At 31.7% G+C, this 24,306-nt stretch overlaps 1 protein-coding gene across 7 annotated transcripts in view; it reads right to left on the bottom strand.

Moving 5' to 3' along the window:
• The window catches only part of LOC107456505 (semaphorin-1A), a 189,637-nt gene that overhangs the window by 42,208 nt on the left and 123,123 nt on the right, over window positions 1-24,306 (bottom strand). For all 7 annotated transcript variants that reach the window (XM_071180937.2, XM_071180934.2, XM_043048674.3 and 4 more), the window contains exon 3: window positions 3,764-3,860. In XM_071180937.2, coding sequence (XP_071037038.1) covers window positions 3,764-3,860 — 97 coding nt within the window. The remainder of the gene's footprint in view (window positions 1-3,763; window positions 3,861-24,306) is intronic.

Below are 24,306 nucleotides of genomic sequence, written 5' to 3'. Positions count from 1 at the left end.
TGAAAACCCTTAAATTTGGAAATTTTGTACCCAGACATAAAGATGAAGAGTTTCCGTATCCGAGACAAAGTGAAAAATGTTCGTATTGATAGGAAGTGAATTTAAATTTTTTTTTAAAAAACAGAATCATTATTAAAAGCTTTATAAAAATGGTAAAAAAAAGTATTTATATGTAAAAAAAAGAAGGTAAATAAAGTAGTATCATTCGCGATTAATTAATTTGTCTGATACCACGCACCTTTTTCTTTTTTCAATTCCTATTATTAGTTCATACACTCTCCCTACATTTCGTTGTTAGTTAAATTTAATTAATAAATTTTTTTAGTTTTATGTGGGAGAAAAACTTTTAATTATTTAATAAAAAGTAACTCAGGGTGTGTAGCCAAATTATTCAACAAAAAATAAGCACCTTCTAAGCACTTTTCAAGCACTCAAAAAATATTTTTAAGCACTTTAAAAAATATATATTTAGGCAGGGTTGGAAATTTTTTTTTGACAATAGGTTTTATCTTGTTTTAACCATCATGTCAAAAAGAAAAAAAAAAAAAAAAACTTTTGGCATTGTTTTTGACAATTGTCAAAAATCATGAAATTTTGAATCATGTAAAACTAATGGTGTTTTCATGCGCTACGGACCGACAATACGCCGGAATAGATTGGGGTTGAATTAATTGTGAAAACGTTGAATAGAAAGAACAATGTGAACTGCGTCTTTTTGCATAATTCGAAGGGAAAAACAACATAGTAAAGGAAAAATCTCATTTTTGAAAAGGGTAAATTAAGCACTTTTTAAAAACACCCAATGAAAGAAAGCACCGTTAAAGGCTTTTAAAAAATGAAAATAAGCACCTTCAAGCACTTTTTAAAAACTCTACGCACCCTGTAACTAAAATAAAACTTATCTTTATATTACTTGTTTTTAATAATGTGTCGATGAGTTTTTCTTAATATCCTCGCGCATCCCATTTAGTTTTAATACGTCCCCTCCCCCTCATTTGAGAATCGCCGAATAACACAATCTTGTTTGTTTTTCTTTCGCTGGCAATGTTCCAAAGGAAAAAGGAACACGCGACCATAATCGCTCTTTGTTATTATTTGCGGTTCTGGAACGAACCCTTCAACAATTCAATAAACAAATTTCTCGACAAGGAATAAGAAAAAGATAGGGTGTGCTTCTCGGTTTCAAAAGAACAATAACAAAACAAAAAAAAAAGTTCTTTTCCAAGGAAGTGGAGACTATTTGTAAGAACGGAATAAATTAGTAGTTTTAAGTAGCTCGAAAGAAAGAAAAGGTATCATTTATTCATGAACTAACTAAACGCGGTTAAGACTAAAGGATCCCGATATTGTATTACCACAAAATATTTTCACGCAGTTAGTCTTGATAAAAGAACACGAAAAAGTTGATGTTTTAAACAGGGTGCGTAGCCAAATCTTTCAACAAAAAATTAGCACCCTTTAAGTACTTTTTAGGCACTCAAAAATATTTTTAAACACGTTAACAAAATGCATAATAAATTTCAAAGACTTTTGCATGATCATGGTAAAATAACTAGTTTCTGACAAAGAACTCCTTTCTTGATTATATTTGCCAGCCTTAGATAGAGAGAATTTTTCGTTCGATATCAGGGGGTGGAAAATGAAGCCTGAAATGGAGAATATCTTGCGGAATGCAGCAGAGTTGCACATGAGAGTGCAAGAATGTCACCTAGCTCAGTCGACGGACTCGCAAGTATTTAATCAAACATGTAAAATGATTGGCGCTTTCATACGCTATGGACCGACGGTAAGCCCAAATAGATTGTGGTAGAAATAATTGTGAAAACGCTGACTAGAATAATACGAAAAGCACGCTTTTGCATAATACGCGGCGAAAATTGTCAATGTAAAAGAAAAAAAAAAATCTCATTTCCGAAAAGGGAAAACGAAGCACTTTTTAAAAACGCTACGCACCATGTTAAATAACAAATTGTGGTTATTTCCATACGTTGCTTTTATACAGACACAGGGACTGCGAAACCGGGGGGAGCTAAGACCATCACATTTTAAAAATGAAGGGACTCACCCCTTCTAAAATTAAATTTAACTCAATTTGTGCAATTAAATTTACACTAGTAAAAAAAAAAATTTTTTTTGTGTCTGAATTCTAAAAAAATAAAAATGTCTATTTCGAGTGAGCTTATACATTTCTTTCGTGTGAAAACTGCTACCGAATCATCCCTTACTCACCCCCCCCTTTTTTTGTCGTATGCCTGTTTAGGCAGAGGGGGTGCGATTGTTCCTGTTTTTCAGTGGCGCCATCTATGGCCAGGAATTCGACTTCTGCCACGCCATTCACACAACCACAACCATTTTTCACACACAGAGAAAGGACATAGAACACACAGAGAGAGAAAGAAACATCCATGCCTTGCCCGGGATTCGAACACAAGACCTTTCTGATGCAAGGAGAGTTCCTTGCCCCCTACACATGCCGGTCGTCACTCATCCCCCCTTGCAGAGTGAATATACGTCCCTATTGCTGACCGATGGGGAAAGTTCCTGGTTTTAAATGTCACAGCGAACAGCATACAAAACAACAGTAAAACAGAATTAAAAAAAATATACCGTTTGCAGTAAGTAGAAATAAAATATACCGTTCGTAAAGAAGTTCGCATTATTTTGTGAGGCTCAGATAATTTGAATCAAAGCCACTTCTTTGTTCTAAATGTGAACATAAAATTGCTAAGTTTTTCCCTTCCTCATAAATACACAAACAAAGCTCGTAATATTTTTCTTTGTATTGAGGCAAACATAAACAAATAACCAAAACTTAAGGCCTGTTTTCACGGTCTAAGTTTTTAAATCCGAGAAATTGCAGGAATTTATCTCTCCAAGAAATTGGACGATTCGTCGACAGTTCTTGAATGTCACTAATTGGTTGGAAGAAAAACACGCGCATGCGCATTGTTCATATTCAACATTACAAAATCATACAATTTAAAATTACTAAATAAATTCAAACAAAATCATAATAACATAAATAGACCAAAACAGATAAATTCATTTGGACTAAAATATATGAAAACAGACAGCAAAATGACAGCTTGTTGACTTAAGAAGCTGATTGGTTAAAGGAGGAAAAACTTGGATGGAAAGTAGAACATGCTCTACTATCGTCCAAGAACTTGTACCAAGTTCATTCACCAGGAGTTGGGACTTGGTTCCGCCTTCATCACGTGGTATCCGACGATACTATTTCGCCATTTTTGGGAGAAGGATGCGAACAATCCTGAACGAGGTTGCTATTTTGGCTATCGTATGACATAAATATTTACTTCGCAATATTTATGTGCATTTTTTTAACATTAAATATTTCACAAATTTGATGATATTTCTCTCTTTTGAGGGAAAAGTTTGTGCTTTTTTAGACATTTTGCTGCAATATATTTAATTATCTAGAGTAACGAAGGGTATAATAGCAGATGACAAAGCGGAGTAAGTGACTGAAAAAGAATTCAGACGTTTTTCCTCTTACTCCAGCACTGAAATGAACTCTTCGTCCGAGAAGGTAGAGCCAAGTGTCAACTCCTGGTGAACGAACTATACTTGTATGATCGTTTACACAATCCAAGCTCAAGGCGAAACAAATTTCCATCAATTTTCAATCAATCTTCGTCCAAGAACTTGGATGGTATAAACAGACCTTCATTTATGAAAATTAGAGAATGTCTTTGTGGGAATACAGTATTGTTTTCAGATTTTAAAGTAAACATAAACATACCTCGCTCCGACTAGTAAGTGATCACCATCTTTTTCGAGAAGCTTAAAATGGTCACTATGTGTTTGGTTGCCTAGAAACCTTTGGACCTTCTCTCCTTCTGAAATCACAAAAATAAATGATTCAGTAAAAAAGAACATCTAAAATGAAGCAGGGATGACAAACTACAGTTGGGCTCCGATTTAACGAATTCATAGAGACGAAAATATTATTCGTTAAATCGGGGACAAAATAGAAAAAAAATCGACTAATCATATGGAATATTCGAACATCTCTAATGAGCAAATACACAAAATAAATAGAAATGTTAAAATTTTTTTTATTCAGATTGAATGATTCGAATGTTTACGCGCTGATTAATTTGAAATTTTAAAGCATTCCGTGAGTTATGTTTGCTTATTTCTTTGGATCTCTTACTTTGAAAAAGTTCTTTTTCGACGTAAGGAAGAGAAAAAATTAACATCTTTAACGCATTAGGGTAAGTTTTCACTCTGTTTCCAAAACATCAGAAAAAGTAACAGTTTTCACTGGAGATTCATTATCATCGACTATTCGGTATATAGGGGTTCGTTAAACCGAAGTTCAACTGTAGTTAGCAATTTTAAGGTGTTTCTTAAATCTATATATCTTGTAAAATATTAATAAAATCAATGCATGAATTTAATTTTAACTAAATAAAAAACTTAAAGATACTAAATTAAAAATTATACAACACTGAAATTTTATACACCAGAATAAAATGATAAAATTTAACTTGGATTCAATGTTCTAGTTTTTAGTAAAATTAAAACTAGCCCCTATTGTCCTTTTAGCATTTCAGTTTATGTTCGCTTGCTTTTCTATATAATATATCTTACCGGAATGACACCGAAATCAAGAGAATGTCGACTTTCACCGGTGAATGTCGCTTTGGTGAAATATTTGTATATAACGAATTATCTCCGATATTACGAATTATCATCGATACAATAAATTACGAAAGGAAACAAGTATTTTTGAACACCCTATGCCAGAAAATCAAGCAATAAGCTTGCAACTTGAATTGATTACTTATGTTGTTATTTTTAATAACTGCATAAAGTTTCGTAAACCTAGAGTAAATATGGACACTTTTATTTAAAAAAATAAATAAAAAAATAAATAAATAAAAAAATTTTCGCCTTAAGTTTTTTGCTATAACTTCTTAAATATTCAACTGAAGTTAACAACATTTTTGGAGAAATCTTAAAATAATTAGAAAATTATTGATTTAAAATTGTGAAAAAATTGTTAAAAACTGAGCAAGTTATGAGTAGTACTAGTTCTTTTGCACTGAAACAATTTTAAAGAGTTTTTTCATAATTTTGTAGTGAATCGTATTTGGCAACTAATAATAATAAAAAAATTATTTTGATATCCTTGTGTTTCCTTGTTACATCCTATACATTTAAATTTCTTCGGACTTATGTTATTCCTAGAGTCAACTACATGATGCAGTAGGCGGTGAAAATCTCATTGGCCATCAAACCCACTCAGAACTATTTGTATGGTCTGTCTACGACAAGAACTCCCCCAGCCACAAAGTCAGAGGCCGTCTGCTGCTATGGAAACAAGAATAGCGCATTTCAGGGAGGGTAGCTTCTCTCCAATCTAGGGCTAACACACATAGATCGAAAAAAATTATTCCTCTTCTCTCGCCGACCGGAACCAAAACCTGTCCTAAACAATGACCCCACATACTCCACACAATACCCCTACTGAAATTAGTTATACCTCGTTACCATAGTCACCGCCAAAGGTCCAGACGAATGGCCAGAGGAGTTCTTACTTTTTACTTAATTTCTAAGAAATCATAACAATTTGGGCGAGATTTTTCGTGCTTGCATACATTTAAGTACGAAATATATATTTTTTAAATCTTACTTATTTTTTTATACTGATTTATACGCCCCTCCATTCATTGGAATATAATTAGGGTTTCACGTGGCGTGATTTAATGGGGGGTATCATTTGGCTCGTCTTGCCGGGGCTGCTCCATTTCTACTCCGATTACCTCGTTGATAAATACTCTCAAACTAAGCCCCGGCGCGAAACTTAAATCCCTAAATATGAAACCGCATAATATCTCATAATTCTCGCCCCCAAAACGAAAAAGAATCTCTCCCCACTCATTTCGGAGTGCTCGCTGAACTCTGCACACTAAAGATATTAAATTAGCGATCTCGGTACTTAGGAGTGAGGGGGGGGGGAAGGGGTTGAACTGCTCATCAAAGGCCTCCCATCACCTTGGCAACGGAACCATTTTTCATCTGTTTTTCTCTCTTGCCATCTTCTGGAACAGCCCTGGCTGGAGTGTCAACATAGCGCAAACCGCCCCGATCATTTTCGCGCCTTTCCGGAATAAGGGGGCTTTTGCAAATGGTTGCTAAGGTAACGATCACCGACCACTTACTTGTTTCCGCCCCTGCCCACCCCCTTTCTTTAGGAATGGGGTGATTCCGTTGTTTCATCTGCAGGCCATTGTGTTGTTCGAGGGTTGGACTGTTGTAAATGAAGTGAAGCAATGTTCGATTTCGAGTCTTCATCGAACCTTCTTTTATGTTCTATATTAAAGGGAAGGGGCGGAATATTTATGTTCTTTGTTGTTACAAAACATTACTTCTCCTACCTTTAAACTGGGGAAACCAACGATCATCCGGACCGAAAATTAATATCATCCGATATTTCTACTGTACAGTACAGTTCCTGGCTAATTTAGTAGACGCACTATAAGATTCTATGTAAAATCTTAATTATCAGGTGATACTATACAGCTTTATTGTTTGCATTTGTTTACGTTCGTGTATCAATATTAGACGATATACAATATAAATTCGACGAATGTATAAATCAGACGATATATTATATAAATATAGAATATTTATTATATCAGGAATTATATTAGTATATTACAGTAATTAGATCAACTTATTAGACGCACTGTAGTATTTTAATAATGACATGTTTTGCAGGAGTTTATATGCAATACTTTTATATTTAAACATACATGTAATGGGTTTTTATTCAGGAGATTTTTTTACACACTTCCTATTTGTACTTATTTTTAATGCATTGCGTTACAATGCTAACCAATTGATACACGAACGTAAACAAGTGCAAAACCGAGTAAAAACTGTAATAGTATCACCTGATAATTAAAATTTTATAATAAAATCTTATAGTGCGTCTAATAATTTGGTCAGGGACTGTAACGTATGTCGATCGCAATTTCATACGATTGAAAAACATAAACAAAGACAAAGCTTTGATAACGATGCATCGAGATCTCGACAATCGTTATTCTTTGATACAGTAGTATGGAAGTCTTCCAAAGCGTAATTTTTTTGTTTTTGTTTGTTTCCTTTGGCTTCCAAAAAGTTTGAAAAAGAAAGGGATCTTACGCAAACATTGCTTATAACTAGAGTCCGGATTTTGATGACCTAAAAAATCTCAATTAATGCCCTTAAAAAGTGCAAAAAATGTCCTTATGAACTGCAAAAAATGCCTTTAAAAGTGCAAAAAATGCCCTTAAAATGCGAAAATTGCGCTAAAAATGCCTTATGACATGACTTAAATAGAAGTAAAAATATTGAACTAAAACAATGTTTTACTCTTTAAAATTATTATGAGTCGTTTCAAAAGATATAAAGCAATGCAATACTTGTTCTACGTTCATTAAAGTTTGAAAAATATGTCATATCCTAAAATAACAAAAAAAAGGAAAATATATTGACTCCAAAACATTTTTATTTTGTATAGAAACTTAAACGAATATAACAACTTCCATCTCATAATATACTAAATATCAGAATTACAGTGGATTATTAATTTTTTTTTTTTAATATTTTGAAATGTAAACGAGCGTCTCTTGTCTGAAAGCAAATTTTTATACCAGGAGAAGCTTCTTTCAACGTCTACTGATGTTATTGGTGCGTACTTGAAAAGGACGATATCACTTACTGACAATTCTTCTTCAATTTGAAAAGATGTTGCTTCACCTGTTAATATTCTAGAAATTTTCTTCATTGTTTGAAAGCCAGTAAAATAAAAAAAAATTATAAAAAATAATAAAAATTAGAAAAATTTAACAAAAAATTAAAAAAATGCTTTAAAATGCAAAATACTCCCCAAAATTTTAAAGAAAATGCCCTATAAATCTCATAAAATGCTCTAAAGGACAAAAAATGTCCGAAAATGCAAAAAATGCAAATGTCATCAAAATCCGGGCCTTACTTATAACATTCGCTTTAATAGCTTACGTAATAACAGAGTGCGTAACCAAATCTTTCAACAAAAATAAGCACCTTTTAAGTACTTTTTAAGCACTCAAAATTATTTTTAAGCACTATATACATTAACGAAATGCGAAATAATTTTCAAAGACTTTACAAGTTCATGAAAAAATAACTAGTTTCGAACAAAGAACTCATTTCTTGATTATATTAGCCGCCATAAAAAAGATCGAAAGATTTTTCGGTTCGATTTCAGAGGGCCTGGACAAATGAAGCCTGAAATCGAGGGACTCGCAAGCATTTCATCAAATTTGTAAAATGTTTGGTGCTTTCATACGCTACAGACCGACGGTGCGCTTAAATAGATTGTGATTCAATGAATTGCGAAAACGTTGAATAGAACAATGTAAAAAGCACACTTTTGCATATTACGTGGCGAAAATCGACATGGTAAAGAAAAAAAAAATCTCGCTTTCGAGATGAAAAAATGAAGCCCTTTTTAAAAACACCGAATAAATAAAAAAAAAAAGCACGTATAAGGGCTTTTAAAAAAACGAAAATAAGCAGCTTTAAGCAAAAACGCCACGCACCCTGTGTTGCTTTTGCCCTGGTAACAAGACTTGCAAGCTAAACCTTACATATATATGCGCAGGATAAATATTTTTTCTGAATGGGCTGCGATGTGTGTAATTTAATGTCTCGCCATTCTCATTTACTTACATCAACATTCGTGGTCTGAGTGAAAAGCTTATTATTGGTGCCGGTTTGACAGTTTTATTATTGTCCCCCTTTTTCTCTCCCTCCTACAGTAATTAATGCCAGACTCCGGCCTTGTTTACTCCAGTCTTTTACATCTCCTCCCCCTCCTGCAAATGCGGAGAGAGATACGAGTTCCAATTAAGCATGGGTCACCTTTTCCAGCAGAGAAGGGGGGGTTTTCCTTATTGAATTCCGGAGAGAGCCGACGTTCCAGGAATCGCCGACTTTATTATTTAAGTTTCTCGACCTCCCTATCCAAAGAATTTTTATTTATTTCATTTTATTTTTAAATGAGGAAATAATGTCTGCTTTTTGTGTCAACCTTCTAAGCTCTCGTATGAATTGTTTATTTTAAAATGAGTGTCGTAACCAGGGAGTGGGATATAGTGATCTAAATCCGGCTCACCGAAATGTTTCATTTTATTACACTAAAGAAATTTTTATTTAAGATTTTATAACCGTCGTTGAACAGCCGACCCAATTTTTTTACGTTTACAACTACTCATGTTCAACACCGTAGCCTTGTCATTTTGAACCCAATCCAGAAGACAAGGAAACTCATAGATCGAGTATTGAGAGAAATTTGCCTTCGCGGAGGACTTATTTTGATGGAGCTAACCCGCATGTGCGTTACATGGAGAGTACACCAGGAGAACCTCCCACGGTTATCTTGATGGTAAGCGGATTCTAACCCATATTCCGTCTACCACTGAGGATATTTCACGTTAGCACTGGGGTCGGTGCAAGCCGGATGCGTAATTCGTATCGACAGGGGTTCGAACCTGGTTCGTCTCATTGGAAGACGACTCTATCCCCATGAGCCATCGCGGCTCCGTTTCATTTTATTATAATAAAGACATTTTTATTTAAGATTTTTACTAGTAATAGTCAGAGGCTGACTAAGGCAACGGGGCAGTTGCCCCGGGCCCCCACATCAAATAGAAAGTTTATTTTAAATTTCATTCTTTAATTAACTTTTTTTAAAAACAAATTATCAGTAAAGTGTCCGTCAGTTTTATGTTAGCTTCTTCATTAATCTATCGTATGAACACAAAAAATCTATATTTCGTAAATCCGTGGCTTTCTAGTGCGAAATTCAGCTAAATTTTCGCAATGGACAAATTTGGCCAATAGCGATATATAAAAATTTGCTATATTTTTACATATCGCAAAATACGATATGTTTACAAATATACAGGCTTCTGACAGTATTCATTGAACCATCGTAATTGCGAAAATTTAGCTGAATTCCGCCGCCCGCAAGCAAGGACATGAATTTTTCACAGATAGAAGACAAAGTTAACAATCAGAAAACTGTATTCGGCATAATGGATATCAGAAAAATCAATAAAATGGACAGAATGATATTTCGTTTGACCATCGGGGGAGGATTTTATAACTAATCTAGGTTCTAGTCAGTTTTCTTGTTATCTATAATGAGGTGAAAAATTTAAAAATTGCAAGTTCGGTTCTTCATTGCATAAGTAGTGAAGCAGAGGGGGGCCCCCAAAGAAATTTTTGCCCCGGATCCCTATAAATTGGGCCCTGGTAATGGTTATGATTTTCAATTAAAATCGTTGTCTATCTTTAAAATTATATCAGTTTTAAGAGAAGGTTTTCGTCAAAAAGCTGTCTTATTCAGGTAGAAACAGCAAAGAAGCTAAACCTCCTTTTTTTTCAGAACATTGTAAGAATTTCACAACTTTTAATTTATTTTAGATTTACAAAAGTGGAGAAAAATTTAATAATAACGTCTTAGTTCTGATAATTTTTGAAATGCAAATTTAAATTTAAAAATGCAAAATGATTAAGAAACAATTCGTTACTCCCGTATGAATTTAACTCCTACTTAAAACTTCATATTCTTGACCTGTATGTATATGTATATATATACAGTCAAACCCCGCTATAGTGAACCTTCAAGGGACCGAAATTTTGGTTCACTATAACCGGGAGTTCATTATATCCGTTATGCAGGCAATTTGATTAATGGTTCCCAAATTCCTCCCTTTTATTACACGTTATTCAAATAAATGACTGAATATATGCAGTAGCAAAAAATTTGTTATTTTTTATTACTCTTCGTCCTGCATACAAAAAAAAAAAAATAATTAGTAATCTTTAGCTGTTTAGCAGTTCTCAACATCAGATATGGAAACATTTCCCAACTCTCAGATAATTTTTCCTGAATTTCTGTTAGTCCACTTTTTAAACTTGTCTAACCTGCCATTCGAGCACATAAAAGTAATCTCATAAGATCGCTTAGCAAATTCATCGACATTTGTCCAGATACTGGAAGATTGCGGCTTCTTTGAATAAATTTGTTAAATTTAAGATAGTTAAATTTGAGACAATTGTTTGCAGGCCTTTTTTAACTACACTGAGAGAAAAAAGGAGTTGAAATGAGGTCCTTATCATCACATATTAGTGTCCAACTCTTTGACCAATAAGAAAAAAACAAGAAAAAAACACGAAGCAAACAAGAAAAAAATGCTTATCGCAACCTTCTCCACTTGAAGTATAAATTTCAAAATTATTACAAAAAAATGAAGAAAAAAATCAGTCGAAGACAGAAAAAAGTTCATTATATCCAACTTCATCACTATTTTGGTTCACTATATCCACAAAAAATAACATTATACGGGTATAGCAAGGCACGGGACCGAACATTTCGTTCACTATATCCGGGAGTTCACTATAAACCGTGTTCACTATAGCGGGGTTTGACTGTATTATCAAGGGTCTGTCTAGGTTTTTTTTAAAAGGTACCTAATTTGCGAAAATTAAAAATTATATTACAAATTCAACACAAAAATATGGTAAAATAAGAAAATATTTTCAAGAATTGCCACTACAAATAAAAATTATTTATGACTGGTCAACTTCTATATATATTTTTCTCATATGCTCAAAAAAATTTTTGCTATTGTAAAATTTTGGGCTTAAAATTGTATCCAAATTTAAAAAATCCATAAAAATCAGGCTAGTGAGTCCCGATGTCTGATGACGAAAAAGTTCTCTTGTCTTCTGGGATGGGTTCACAATTACGGGTTCGTGGACACAAAGTTATAAAATAAGATATACAAGATTTGCTTCAACAAATGGGCAATTAGGATACAAGTGTACAATCCTTGGCCAAATTATTAGGCGCATTACAAGATTCTACGTAAAATCTTAATTATCAGCTTTATTGTTTTTACGCGGCTGAAACCAGTTTGCACTTGTTTGCGTTCTTGTATCAATGGGTTAAATCAGACGATATATAATACAAATATAGAATATTTATTATATCAGGTATTGGGGGCCGGGATAGCCTGGTCGGTAGGGCGCTGGGCCCATATCCAAGAGGTCGTGGGTTCGATCCTCGCCGCCGAAGACTCCCCGTGTAGTAAATGGTGACTGATGCACGTTAAATCTGTCGAGTCTCAAAGTCCGCCATGTTCCCACAACAAATCAATACCTCTGGGGGTACTGATCCAGGAGTTTCCTTGTCTTCTGGATTGGTTCAAAATTACGGAGTTGAACATTGGTTGTCGTAAACCCATGAAATTGGGTCGGCTGTTCAACGACGGTTATAAAATAAAATATATCAGGTATTATATTAGTATATAATAATAATTAGATCAAGTTATGCGACGCACATGTTTTGAACGAGTTTATATGCAGGAGATTTTTTAGATACTTACTATGTGTATTTATTTTTAATGTATTGCATTACAATGTTAACCCATTGATACACGAACATAAACAAATGCAAACCGGTTTCAGTCGCGTAGAAAGAATAAAGCTGTATAGTATCACCTGAAAATAAAGATTTTGCGTAGAATCTTAGAGTGCGTTTAATAATTTGGCCAGTGACTGTATGTGCGAGCTATTCAAACAAATTTGTCAAATAATTCTTTCCAGAATTCGCTAATAGCCTGAAGAAGCGCCTTTCAAACAGTTCTGCAGAGGTAATCTGCAGAACTGCTATTCCTAATGAGTGTTTCTAATGCTTTTCATGGATAGCAAACAAAACAATTGTCAAGAGATTTATTTATTCCAGAGCGGATGAAAGGAATTAAGAAAAAGGAAAAATATTTATTCTTTCAATAAATATTCATGATTTTGTGATGTAGAAATATTTTTATTTCTCATTGACTGCATTCAACAGAAATTTTAGAGGCGGAAAAATATAATTTAACGAAAAATTTTCTTTTGTCAACGTTAGGTGTTTTGATTTAGGAAAAAAAAAAAGCTTTTTTTTATTTCATTTTTAGGCACAATGTGTGAACCCATAGGGGGTACACTACGGGTTGCCTCCTGTAGTTCATTCATTCTCAAAAGTAATTGTTCTTTTTTAAAAAAATATTTCGAAACGTAAGAAAATAATGGAATCGTAAAGATATTTTCATTCATGCTATTAATAATTATTTTGATCCAGTAGTTCCCTTGTCTTCTGGATTGGGTTCAAAATTACAAAGCTACTGGAGTTGAACATTAGTAGTCGTAACCCCAAAAATTGGATCGGCTGTTCAACGACGGTAATAAAATAAAATAGATAATCAACATAACGCGATTATGTATTTTACTCGCTACGTCGATCAGATAAAAAAATTCTTACTCTTTAAGGCAAGATACACTCTTTGAAAAAAAACCCTATTTTCTAAATTGTTTTAATATTGAATAAATGAATCAAAGATTTTTTTCTTAGATAGGTAAAAAGAAAGTTAACGGCTACAAATTCGCCTTGCTTGTTTTGGCGGAAAAACACACTTTTTTTCAGCAATGATAAATATGGAATAAAAAAATGTAATACGCTTAATTTTGTTTTTCACAATTATTCTGTTAAATCTTATTTAAATATTCATTTAAAAGACGGAACTTCAAATTCAATATTAAGACGGTAAAATTTTAAATAAAAAATTTCTTAGGAAACAAAGGCTTCGGACTGAAGAGATTTGGAGAGTTTCGACTCCAAAAAGTTGCCGTTCGGAAACAGCCGACCAAGTTTAATCAGTTATAATCAGAAGCGAAGAGTGGAGATTATAAACAAACCTTTTTATATCTGTTGTAAACAAACCTTTGATTGATGTTGTAAACAAACGATTTTCGTCTTGAATTGGGTATAATATAAAAAAAACACAACTACTTCCACTTAGTAGGAATAACATTTACCATGACGCAATGCTAAATTCTATGCTTCTATCCACATAAATCAATTATTAATCAAAAATCGAATATCAATTACTTTTCCTTATAATGCAATAAAATCTGGCGAGCAGCTATTTAAACGATCAAACACTTCGTTTGTTTATTTGTGGCTTGAAGTTATAGGCTCGCAGAAAATGCCGTTCATGGGTTAAATTCAGTAGGAATAACACAACCTGTGACGTAGGCTATAGTATACCCAATTAAAATGTTTCGAAAACAGACTTTTCATTTTAGTACAAATTATTTACCCAAGCAGCACCGGCTGTCATTTTTGTTGTAACTTTTTCATCAAAATAAAAATTCACTTGAAATATACGATTAGAAAATTGAGAATCTGATTGGTACTTTTGAAGCTGAATGGTTAAATCAGATGTAGCAAGAATGCTCCCTAAGTTTCAAAGAATCTTGAAAAGTATTATTCTTAACTTTTACCGTTATAATTGGCTTCGCTGACAAAATTATTTAAAACATTGCTGACAGAATGATTAATTTTTATGTCATCTGAAACAAACACATAAACCACATGTATTTTCACAAGAAAGTTTTGAAGCAGGGGTCTGTCCCGACATTTTGTGAAAGGTCCGTTTTTCGTGAAATTGTAAAAAAAATTACTCACATTCTTTCAACCAGGGTCCGCTTTTATGAATTTGTGCAAATAGGGTTCGTTATTGCAAAAAAAAAAAAAAAAAAAAAAAAAAAAAACTTTTTTAAGGAGTTTTTAAATTTTAAAGACATACAAGATTATGCTCAACACTGTAAAATTATAATTAAAAATTGAATTTTAAAAAATAAACAACAATTGGGAATAATATGAAAAAAGCACAACTACTTCCACTTACTAGGAATAACATTTATCTTTTAGTTTAATTAATAAACTGAGTTTTAAATATGTTTACTAAATTCATAAACTTCGGTAAAACAACACTATAAATTATTTCCAAAGGAACTAGACTAATACAATTCCAACCTGGCGAGTAGCGACTTATAAACAAGACGCTTCGTTTGATGCTTTTACTTGTTGCTAGAAATCAGGTTCGCAGAAAATGCTGTTTACTAGTTAAATTTAGTAGGAATAACACGATCTGTGACGTAGGCTATAGTATACCGAATTGCTGCTTCTAAATTAGAGATGCAACATACAAATATTTGGTATTTAGCCTATACTGCTGAGCGCAGAATATTCATTTCGGACGAATAATGGAAGAATCGTCTGCCGAAGACAAAACTTAATTCGTTTACATCCATCTTTCTTGTTTTCTGCCCTGGAAAGGGTTTATTCGATTAATAAAATAATAATGGAGATAAGCAAACTTGTGAAGGGTCCGATTAGAAGAAAAATTATTTTGTGAAGGGTCCGTTAACGGACCCAAATTTCTTCTAAACAGACCCCTGTTTGAAGGAAGATTTCGAATGTTATTCGTACATAACACATACACGCCCTGGCCAAATTATTAGACGCACTATAAGATTCTACGTAAAATCTTAATTATCAGGTGATACTATACAACTTTATTGTTTTTACGCTGTTTGCATTTGTCTACGTTCTTGTATCAATTTGTTAAATTAGACGATATATTACATAAATATAGAATATTTATTATATCATGCATTATATTAGTATATTGTAATAAGAAGACTAAATTATTAGACGCATTGTAGTGTTTTAATAATGACATGTTTTGAACGAGTTTATATCCAATACTTTTATGTTTAAACATACATGTAATGGGTTTTTATTCAGGAGATTTTTTATATACTTCCCATTTGTATTTATTTTTAACGTATTTCATTACAATGTTAACCGTAATACAGGACCGTAAACAAGTGCAAACAGTAGCGTCAAAACAATAAAGCTGTATAGTATCACCTGATAATTATATTTTTACATAGAATCTTATAGTGCAGGGGTGGCGAACCTTTATGCACCAACGTGCCATTTTCTCAAAAAATTGTGGCGTGAAGGTCATAGACGTGCCGTCAAATAATTTTGACTTCGTGATTATTGGGAAAATAATAATACTAAATACTATCAACTCAAAACTCTTCATTTACTACAAAAAAATATAAATTTTGCAATGTCTCAGTTATACGCGTAATTCAACTTAAAGTAACATCAGTGTGACTTCTCTTGTTGCAGATTAGATGACAAATAACTTATATTACGTTGTAAGATGCTAGTTTAAGCAGGGGTGTTAATTTTTTTTGTTAGTTATTTATTGTTGGCTTGTTTTTTATGGTTATTAATTGTTTTTTGGAATTAATTGTAAATCTTTTTGCTAATAATTGTTTTTTTTGTTTGTTTTTTGTGAATTTCAATTTAATTGATAATATGCTTTATAGTGAACTTTGTGATCTGTGGCGTGCCCAGAATATTGTGTCACGTGCCATAAATGGCACGCGTGCCATTGGTTCGCCATCCCTGTTATAGTGCGTTGAACAATATGGCCGCTGTAGCGTTCAACTACTGATACTGATGCGATACAGTTGTTTCCTTACACGTTAGTTTGTTTCAGCAATCTATTTGAATCTTCATGTCATTCTTCACAATGTTGTAAAAATACAACACACTATTTTTTTTCTCAATTTTTAATTTCATAATTTAATTATTATTACTACTTTTTAGGTTCTGAAAATTATGTATTTTAAAGTAGCAGAGTTTTTTATTTAAAAAAAAAAACAAATGGAAGGTGTTGAGATATAAAGGGTTAAATATAGAACTATGACGTCCATGTGAACGGGATTGTTTAAAAAGTCTAACGATTGCTTATATTTCATCAGCTGAAGGAAATAGGAGAGCTCTCTCCATACGCTCAACTTATTTATCCCAACATCCTTGTGGCAGAATTTTTTCGAGCTTTCTGCGACAAAACTCTATAGCAGTGTTTCCCAAAGTGTGGTACGCGTACCCCCAGGGGTACGGGAACAGTTTAGCGGGGGTACGCGTTCTTATGCGAAATATCTTGCAACAAACGAAAATTTCAAAACATTTTATTTAAAAAAACAAAGCTAGCCATGGAAATTTACGATTAAGTATTTTTCTTTTACTATTTTTTGCAGAGTTAACAGTTAATAATTACTGGTGTCAGCCGTCAGTTGTGATTTTTAACTCTTGTGCAATTTTTTTATAGCAAAGGTTTGTAATAAATTATACTTATTTTGATTATTTTAATAAAATATAATTTTTATCCTTAACATAGATTTTTTTACAGAAAACTTTGTACCAAAAAAGAAAAGTAAACATATTTTTAAAAAAATACATTCGTATTTTCATTAGTGGTACACAGCGTTACGAAAAATTTAGAAAGGGTACACAAAAGTCACAAGTTTGGGAAACACTGCTCTATAGCATCAATATCTTTCTGTAAGATATTTTTAATAATAACAAATATGTATGTTACTCATTTAAAATCACGAAAGCGCTGTGTTTACAAAAACAAATTTTTTTTTTTTTTAATTGAACGTGTAATAATTTTTTATTCTATTATTATGGGGGATGTTATTGCATTTTAATGAGGGTGGAACACACAGATTATTACCCTTTTGGTATTTTGTAAATAATCACCACAATAAAAAAAAAAAATAATTAAAAATCATGAAATCTGAGTAGCAGTAATAGCTGCGAAAAGGAAAGATCGAAGACGAAATCACGCGAATCGGACTCCTCAAATGCGTGTTTCGTTTCGAGATCAGATTGTTGTAATAAATAATATCGTATAAAAAAATAGCGGATTTAAAAACTATGGATAAATCAATAGCAATAACTGAATAAGTTCTATAGAATAATTTCCTTAAAATGTAAATGCAAGATTAAAATCTTACATATTGTTTGAAATACATCGGGATGTTTAAAATACACGTGAAAATCAATAACTGCCGAAAATACAATCGAAACACTACATCGATTTACGATAACATCGGCGTAAATTGAGCAAGTCAAAAGGTGATTATTCAAATGCATGATTCGAATATTACGTGTAAATTTCGGTAGAAATTGAAAACTAAAAGTTTAAACTCTTTCTAAAAATCTTTCTTCAAGAACTCTTATAATGTTCTGCGACAATGTCACCGTGTCGCTGCGATTCTGCTACGGGGTCACACATTAAAAACGGTTTAAAAGGTTTTTTATTCCATACAAATTCGGGTGTGTTTTATTTATGAGAGAACAAAATATGCCCTTGAAATGCGCACTCAACTGTTCGCCTCCATTGTTAAGAGTTTTTTAAACGCTATTTTTTTCCCTTTTTCTTGAAAAGTGGAAGCAAAGTTAGAGCGTCTATAAAAACAGGAAAAAGAAGGATAAAATTATGGAGGAAGGAAGAAAGATAAGAATATGAAAATGGAGGTGCTCCCCACTTTGGAATTCAGGTCACGTGACCACGTCCATAATTCAAATGCCCCCCCTTTTTTTTATCATAACCAGGAGAAGACCATTGCTCGGTACATTAAAAGAGCATATTATGTAGGGTCTTACACTTTAGCATCGCTTAAAATATACAAACAGCGTTTTTTAAGTTTGTGAATTTTAATATTTTATTTTAGTACCACAGTTCCACTAACATATTTGTTAAACAGCATCTATGTTAGTTAATATACATTGAACAGGGTGCGTAGCAGGGCTCGAAAGAACTCAGAAATTTTACCCGTCCCCGAGGACGGCTTGTCCAACAATGTACCCGTCCTCCTTTGAAACTAACCCGTCGCTTCTAAATAAATAAAAATATTATTTTTTCTTATTTATTACAAACATTTATATAAATTACACAATGAATTAGTAGTTACTAGGATTACATTATACAGTAACAAAAGAAATACTAGGTTACTAATAGTTAAACCTAGTATTTCTTTTATGAAATAATTTCTTTCTTTTATGAAATAATTTAAATGACAAAGGTCAAGTTATCTGGAATGTCAATTTATCCGAGGGTACTGCGTTTTTTTAAATGAATCAAATATGACGTTTGCCAGTTCCACAATCAAGCCAATGATTTACAGAGGTTTCGGCACAGAAATCTGAAAGGGTTTTTCCATTTAGGTGGATGTTCATAATTGCGTTTAAAGCTTACGTAATGTGTTTTTTTGTAAGTTCATTGCTGAAAAGTCCCTTTCAACTGCCGCAGTACTCCCAGATGGAAAAAACATCAATGGATACGGGATTTCTAGATTAGAGGGTCATTTTAGAAGTGATGCGCTAGACTCTTGTAAGATAACAAAAATTGAAAGTGTATCACGAACATTAACGGGAAAATGGCCGTCCGCGTGGACGTCTGATTCAAGAAATATGTTGTCCGCGGGAAATTTTTGACTGCCGAGGACGGGCGGTTTTTCACGCCCTGGTACGTAGCCAAATCTCTCGACAAAAAAATAAGCACCTTTAAAGTACTTTTTAAGCGCTTATTTCATTAACAACATGCAAAATAATGACTTTACAAGATCATGATAATATAACTAGTTCCTGACAAAGAGCTCATTTCTTGATTATATAAGCCAGTAAAAAATGATCCGAGAGATTTTTCGGTTCGATATCAGAGGGTGGAAAATGAAGCCTGAAACTGAGAGTATCTTGCAAAATGTAGCTGAGTTGCCTATGAGAGTGCAATAATCTCACCGAACCCAGTTCAGTAGACGCACATGCGGAGTCCCAGGTCAATCTCCATCAAACATGTAAAATGATTGGCGCTTTCATACGCTACAGACCGATGGTACGTTTAAATAGATTGTGGTTGAATGAATTGATAAAATGTTGAATAGAACCATGTGAAAAGTACGCGTTTGCAAATTAAGTGGCGAAAATCGACATAAAAAAATCGTTTTCATAAAGGGAAAATGAAGCACTTTTTAAGAACAACACCTCATGAAAAAAGCCCCTCCAAGGGCGTTTAAAAAAACGAACGAAAATAAGCACCTTTAAAAACGCTAAGCGCCATGTTCTAAATGTCTTACTCAATATTATCTTGATTTTTTTCAAGCCCGTAACATTTCTATAATTCTCTCGCTATGAGGGAAATTTAATGTCTTCATCAAGGATAAGAAACCAGTCCGCACGAATCTGCGAATTAAAGACGACCTGCACAAACAACAACGTCGGTTGACAGGTGATGGAAGAACACGTAACCGAAAAAAGTAAATAAATAAAACATGACGCGACGTCGAACAGTAAAGGTCGCTTACCCACTGATACGCCAAAACTTACAAAATAAGTAAGAAAAAAATAATAGTGTGTGAGCCCTTGGGCGACCTAGTGTTGCCATTCAGGTAGAAGAAAAATAGTTATTCTGAAACACATGTATCAAAACTATATTCAGCATGTGTAGCCAAATCTTTCAACAAAAAATATTTTTAAGCACTATATTATACATTAACAAAATGCGAAATAGTTTTCTGAGACTTCACATGATCATGATAAAATAACAAGTTTCTAAGAAAGAACTCTTTTTGTTTGATTATAATAGTCACCATTAAAGACATCGAGAGGTTTTTCAGTCGATTTCATAGGTGAAAATGAAGCCTGAAATTGAGAATATTTTGCAAAATGTTGCATATAAGCGTGTAAGAATCCTTCTCACTGAATCCAGCTAAGTATGCGCACATGCAGACTTAAAACAAGTTAAATGATTGGCGCTTTTATAAGCTATGGCCCAACGGTACGCAGAAATCAGGGTTGGGTTTTTGACGTCAAAAAGTGGTTTTTGACATGACAAGGGTATAATACTGGTTTAAACCGTCAAAAATGTCAAAAACTGAAGCTTGCCAAGAAAATATATAAACTTCAAAACTACCAACAGTTGGCATGCATTATATTGAAATTTAATTATACTATAGGTAATCAGCAGGTTTTAAAATATTTTTTTAATTAAAATTAAGGTAAAATAACAGATTTAAAATCTCAGAAATTTATATTCAAATGCATGTGCGGAAAAATTTTGCACAAAATTTTTTTAAATAATTATATTTAAAAAAAAATTTCTATCTTTTTGATACTTAAGAAAATTAAAAGTTTATTACTATGCATTTTTGACATATAAGGAACATATAACTAATATTTATAAGGAACTTACAAGTTATGTTGTATAAATACAAACTTGATACAAGATACAAGTGTATAAAATTTTTTTTTTAATGTTATACCGAATATCTTTATTATCCAGTATGTTAATTTGAATTTAAAAGTAGTTATAATTATGAATAATGATAAATATAATTCATATTGTTTATTATATTTATTTATAATTATTACACTTATCATTTTAAAACAATTTTTATCTCTTAATTTTTTTTTCTCCACTTGTATTAAGAATACAAATAATGCATATCTTGAAAGCAAGAAGTAATTATTCAACAGCTGAATATTTAGATATTCAACAAAACTATATCGTATTCAGCAAAATGAAATTCACAAGTATTGGGATAAACTAAATTTTCAGCATAGTAAATGAATAGGCTGAATAGGCTGTACTGTAAATCGACACTAACTACTCTGTGTATTTAACAGAAAGCACTTAAATTTGTATTGTCTTATGTTAAAAAGATTATTAAGAAGATTTAAAAGAATATTAAAAAGATTTTTCTTTAAAAGATGTCTAATGTACAAAACTGCTAATGTTTATCTTTAAAAATGTCTAATTTTTAGTATAATCTATACTATACGCTAAATTTGGTTATAAATAAATTTCTTAATAATATCACTGCAGATTTTCAATAACACATGAAAATGAATACATAATATTACAAAAGATGTGAGTTTTAAGTACAAGATTTTGGTTACTATTCAAAATATAAGTGTTTCTTCAAAATTTTAAATTTATTTTTTCTAGAACATATTTAGAAACACTATCCTTTATAAAAAATATATAAATTTTATGTATTAATTAAATTTCACATATGAATATAGGTTTTTGACATTTTCGACATTTTTGACAGTGAGGTTTTTGACGTGACGGTTTAAACCATGGTTTAAACTGTCAAAAACTGTCACATGTCAAAAGCCTGCCAACCCTGGCAGAAATGCATTGTGGTTGAATGAATTGTGAAAATAATGAATAGAATAATGCGAAAACCTAGCGTTTGCATACGTGATGAAAATCAACATGGCAAAGAAAAAAAAATCTTATTTTCGAAAAGGAAAAATTAAATACTTTTTAAAAACATTCATAAAAAAGCATCTTTAAGCACTTTTTAAAAACGCTACTCACTATGATATTGCGTCGTAGAAATATAATCGATTACAAGAACAAAAAATATTACAGTTCCTATTGATAAAAATATTATGTTCCTTTTGAATTATAGGTTATCTTTTGCTATTTTTCCGAATGTAACAAAACAAAGTTTTTCAGTAAATATATCACGTTGTAGAATGATACTCGATTATAAGAACATCAATTTGACAATCGCCCCTCATTTTTTCAAAAGAGTATCTATATGAGTTCATATGAATATCTATTTCGTAGTGTTTAAACCACTCGAACTTATATTTCGGAACCTTGTTATCAAAATAAAATCTTTAAAATTGTTTCGTTCTTGCAGACATTTTCGTAAAAGTTAGACTAAGTTTTAACTTCAAACCGCCAAAATTAAAGCTGGGTAACTGAGTTAAATAAAGAAAGAAGGAAACAATTTTTCAAGAAAACGATTTAATTAATAGTAAGTAAGTTGACTTGACTAGTCTGAAGGTGAATCGTTATCGAAGCTAAACATACCGTAAGAACAAGCACGCCTAAAAAAGAAACCTCAAAATAATATTTAATAAAAACAGTTGTGTTGCTTATTTTTGAATTAAACTATTATCGCTCTACAAACAATAAATAATTATTTTAGTCAGCATAATTTTTTTTTTTTTTAAACAACCCACCACAAGTCCCTAATTTCACTTATACTTCTCGTTTGTAAAAAGTTTTCTTTCTTCTTTCATAAAAATAATAGTTTACATAAATAGCTTAAATGAAAATTTAAAATTTTTTTAAGAATATCATTAACGATAAAATGATGATAGCACAAAAACCCGAGTGTCTTCGAAAAAATTTTTTTAAAAAAAAGGGGGGGGGGGAGCAGTTGCAGAAATGAAAAATAAAACGCATATATCATAGAAGTAATTTAATTTGTAAGTTATAATCTTTCGATAATTAAACTATTTTAATGTATTAGGAGGTAATAAAGTATTAGATAATTAATATTCAGAGTTAATTACTAATGCTTTAAATAATGTGAACTTATTAATTATCTTGTTAGTTTAGAATTTTAAAAAAATTTCTAAACTGACAAGATAATTTTCTTTAAAAAAAAGTTAAGAAACATCGTCATATCTACTTAAACATGAACAACTACAATAAATGAATAAATAAATAAAAACGTCATATATTTCCCTCTCCCCCATCAAATATAAAAAAAAACTATTTTGGAAAAAAAAAAAGAAGCTTGATTAGAAGTGTGAAAATAAAGAATACAAAAGAGAAAACAGTAATTATTGAAATAGAAAAAAAAAGTATTTAGTTAGTGTGAAAAGCGTATCAATTTTAATTTAAGGAAATAAATGTTAATAACAGGCGATTATAATAAGAAACTTGGCAACTGGAAGTTCCGTAAAAAAAAAAAAAGCTAAAACGTTGACCTTAATTCAACAACATTTTTTTTTTAATGTAGAATTTTTTTTCCTTCTCTTTATGCATTTATTTGACTGTAAGAAAAAAAAATTATTCTTTTACAAATCTTTTTTTACTTCATTTTATTTTCTGAATGTAAGCGGAATAAAAAGTTAGCCTAATTTTTAATCAACTGATTTTTTTAAAATTTGTAATCATGAAAGTAATAAAATTAAATAAATTAAAACGTAACGAACAGGCCAACAAAAAAAAATATATGACTAATAAAGTTATCAGAAATATCAAGAAAAAAAAATAATTTTTTAATAATATATGCACACACGCATACAAACGTATCTATAGATTTGGAGTATATTTACCAATTCCTAAAATATATATTTGATAATCATTAATACGAATCCGTAGTCCTTATTTTTAAGCACCGTAAAATTTCTCAACATCTTATCTATCTTTTTAAGCTTAAAATAAATTTTTTAATTACCTGTTAGAGCGTGTTTCATAGAATTATATTTACCAACTATTTAATTAAATTTTAACATTTCTCAAAATCTTATTCTTAACTTTTATGCTATAAGTAAATGAAATATTTTAATATAGCTGAAATATTATTCTTAAATATCCCATAGATAGCATTTTGAGTGGTCACCATTTCTTCAAAGACGAAAACAAGAAACAAAATTTCCAGTATTTTCCCAGTTTTTAAAGAAAAAAAAAATCGAAATTCCCTGTATTTTTCCCATTATTTTTTAAA

This window comes from Parasteatoda tepidariorum, chromosome 8 (assembly GCF_982258835.1).
Source record: "Parasteatoda tepidariorum strain Cologne lab strain chromosome 8, Ptep-v5.0, whole genome shotgun sequence".
Lineage (NCBI taxonomy): Eukaryota > Metazoa > Arthropoda > Arachnida > Araneae > Theridiidae > Parasteatoda > Parasteatoda tepidariorum.
The sequence above is the reverse complement of the archived record's forward strand: the minus strand, read 5'-3'. Positions and strand labels throughout refer to the sequence as shown.